This window comes from Arachis duranensis, chromosome 2 (assembly GCF_000817695.3).
Source record: "Arachis duranensis cultivar V14167 chromosome 2, aradu.V14167.gnm2.J7QH, whole genome shotgun sequence".
NCBI classification, from domain to species: Eukaryota; Viridiplantae; Streptophyta; class Magnoliopsida; order Fabales; family Fabaceae; genus Arachis; species Arachis duranensis.
In genome coordinates, this window is record NC_029773.3 from 81,294,933 (window position 1) to 81,298,268 (window position 3,336).

At 29.2% G+C, this 3,336-nt stretch overlaps 1 protein-coding gene across 1 annotated transcript; it reads right to left on the reverse strand.

Moving 5' to 3' along the window:
* Positions 1 to 433: 433 nt before the first annotated feature.
* Positions 434 to 3,030, reverse strand: LOC107475151 (uncharacterized). The gene is made up of 2 exons (XM_016094768.3): positions 2,017 to 3,030; positions 434 to 914 (listed from the first exon to the last, which is right to left on the reverse strand). The coding sequence occupies exons 1-2, from the start codon at positions 2,942 to 2,944 to the stop codon at positions 598 to 600; spliced, it is 1,245 nt and encodes a 414-aa protein (XP_015950254.1). The 5' UTR covers positions 2,945 to 3,030; the 3' UTR covers positions 434 to 597.
* Between the last annotated feature and the right edge of the window lie 306 nt (positions 3,031 to 3,336).

Sequence of the window (3,336 nt, forward strand, 5' to 3'; positions counted from 1 at the left end):
AGGTAAGTAGGCATTGTGTAAAGTGATATATACACATGTAATTCATAAATCTCTCCACTCATTCTAAATGACACACAAACTAGTAATACAGAACTCTTCCCTATCGTTTGCTTGTGTCCCAAGATTACTAGTTATTAGCATTCTGTTCTGCTACCTTTTTTGTTCTTGAACCACTTTCACATATTGTTTTGCTTTTTCATTGTTTATTATAGTTGTGAATTTCATACATATCAAGATGGGTTAATGAAAGATAATGACATTAATAAGCAAGTATTGATATTATTTTTTTCAAAATATTATTTATCTATCACTTTTTTTGGATTTCTTACTATAAACTTTTAATACTAAAAAAATTATGCACTCTTAAGGTATTCAAAACAATATTACAATGAACAATTTTTTTTTTGTTTTTGTGCAATACAGCATTGATAGTCTAAACATGTTATAGAGCTAAAATTATTAAAATAGATTACATGACAATTTACACTGTTACTACATCATCATAATAAAACTAAAAGGACTGCATACTAATCTAACGACCTAGTTCACCTATTTTTTAAGTTTTAACTTATACACACACGCACAAAAAAAAAAAAATCAACATGAAAGTTCCACAACATCATTAACAAGTTCGTGTAATAAAAGATCCAAAATTTTGTGTTCAAACACCAAACAAATTTGCTCAAAATCCTCGTGCACATGCTTCGTTGTGCAATCTATCTCTCTTATATCCTTTTCTATCATTGTGCAAAGTTTTAAAAATAATTCTGAGTAATATTCTACTTCTCCGTTGATGTCAATGTTGGCATAAGCACCATCTTTCTCATTGCTTCTTGTGGCTTCAATTCCATCGCTTGATGATCTCAGTGGTGAAGATTTCCACTTTGAGTTTGAAGGCAAGGGTTGTGTAGCATCTGCAATAATAATAATAATAGCGCATATTCAGTTAAAGTTGATTTCGACACAAAAAAAAAATGTTATTTGTACTATTTGTTTTTTTCTATGTGTATATTGCTTTACAAAAATACTATTTGTATGCTAAAATAAATCACCATATATTTATATAGGTTTAATTACTCTATAGGTCTCTATAGTTTTATCAAATTTTTAATTAGACTTTTATACTTTTTTTTTCTTTCAATTAAGTTTCTACATTGCTTTTAATTTTGTAATTATGTCATTTTCATATTAAAAATATTAAAATTAACATAATATTTTTACCAAAATACTTGCGGTCAAAGATTTAATTAAGTTTTTAATTATAAATACTTTCAATTTGTGAATAAATATTCAGTTAACTCTAATATTCTTTTACATTAGGAAGGACTTAATCACAAAATTAAAGTAGTGTAAAAAACTAATTGTATAGGAACCTAATTAAAATTTTGGTAAAACTATAGGAATCAACTGAGTAATAATTAAACCATTTATATATAAGTATATATATAGTTTAACTTATTTTTAAGGTGTATTTTGTATTTCAATGTGTAATCTATTTTAGTAGATTATTTTGATGTATACTTAATATGATTGGTTTTTTTAATATTATGATGGATAAATATATGATGAGAGGAGAAAAAAATAAAGTGTATAAATATCAAAGTCAGGTCTATGGTATATGATTGGTTTTTTTTTAATAGGGAAAAAAATAAATTTTCACAATTATTCTATAATTAAATAGTTGTGTAAAATAATTTACAATCTCAATATACCAATAACAAAGAATATCTGATAAGTAATCATATACCATAGACACAATTAGTTCACTTAAATTGGTTAAACGGCTTCTTATTCTTAACAATCTTATCAAGAATACTTGTTTAGAAGGTAAAATAAATTAATAAATAAAATAAAATATTATTTTTTTAATGAGCACATCAAAATTTTTAAATAGCTAAATCATATCCTTAAAACGTTAATTTCAAACTATTTCTTGAAGGAACTTAAAAGTAATAAATATAAAATGGAAAGGGAAAAAAATTTAAAAAAAAAAAAGAGGGAATTGAATAAACAAACCTAGAGAAGTTGTTCCATAGAGGGAAGGAGAATCATTGACATCAAGAACTGAAATTGGACTGAGATTTTCTGAGACACAATCACTCTCTATCTTCTTTGGTGATTTCTTCTTTCTCATCTTGTTTTTGAGATTTGATTCAACAAACTCTTTCTTATACTTGCTTTGCAATAATGGAGAACAAGAACCTGTGCTTGAATCACAATCACCATTACCACCACTACTACTATATCTATAACCATAACTCTTTGAAGAACATGAAGAGACACTAGAACAATCTTTATCTTCACTTTGCTTTCTAACCTTTCTACCATTCATATTAGAGTTAGAAGGAACCCTTCTAGGTTCATTCTTCAACTTTGAAATCTTCTTGTTCTTCCTTTGATTCCTTTCCCCTGTTTCTTTGCTCTGTTTCTTCCCCTGCTTTGATTCTTTCATCAACCCTACTTCAAATTTCCTCGACTCGCGTCGAGCTTCATGATCCTTAACCACATTGTAATCCCAGTTATGAAACACAACAAGATCATGATCTTGTTTTTGCTGGCTATAAGCCAATGCAGATGCCGGAACCTCGCGAAACGAGGCCGAAGTCTTCGCCCGGCGATGGAAATTTTCTTGGCCTACTTCGAAATTTAGCAAGTAGTCCACAAAATTCACTGACCTACTCCTTGGAACTGAATCTGGGGAGTGTCCTTTCATCAAACAGTTGGTGTTGGGAACAGAATCCAACCCCATTAGCCTTGCCACCAATCCCGGGGTAGCAGCAAAATCTTCATGGATCAATGCATCTCTTTTGTTTGAAATTGAATCCACATTTTCTGATTCATCTTGAGATGGATGAACTGGAGGACTAGTTCCAGTTCCAGCACATAGGATCACACGCAAGAATCCAGAGAAACACCCAGGTTGTGGTTTTTCATGTTTTGCCATAACAACAAAGTTTGTGAATTATTGCAATGGAAAGTGATGCTTTTGAAGGTGGAAATTGTGGTGTGGAGAATGAAGAGAAAAAATGATGATGCTTTTGAATGTGGAGGGTGAAAAGTGTGATTATCAATTATTAAATAGAATTGGTTTGGTGGGTTAGAAAATGGGTCAATGAGTTCACACTAGATTGTGATGCTTTTTCCCATGGGTAAGATTCTTGTATGCTTAATATATCATTTTTAGGGTAGCTTGCAAAAAGAAAAACGTTTTTCTTAATTAGAAGTATAAAAATAGTAGGTGTAAACTAAAAATCAACTACTAAATTAATCTATATATATATATATATATATATATATATGTGTATCAAACTTATTTACAATATTTTTTATAAAATA

Coding starts and splice junctions, on each gene's coding strand:
- LOC107475151 (XM_016094768.3), bottom strand. CDS start 2,944: ATGGCAAAACATGAAAAACCACAACCTGGGTGTTTCTCTGGATTCTTG. Junction 915..2,016: donor CTATGGAACAACTTCTCTAG/GTTTGTTTATTC, acceptor TTATTATTGCAG/ATGCTACACAACCCTTGCCT.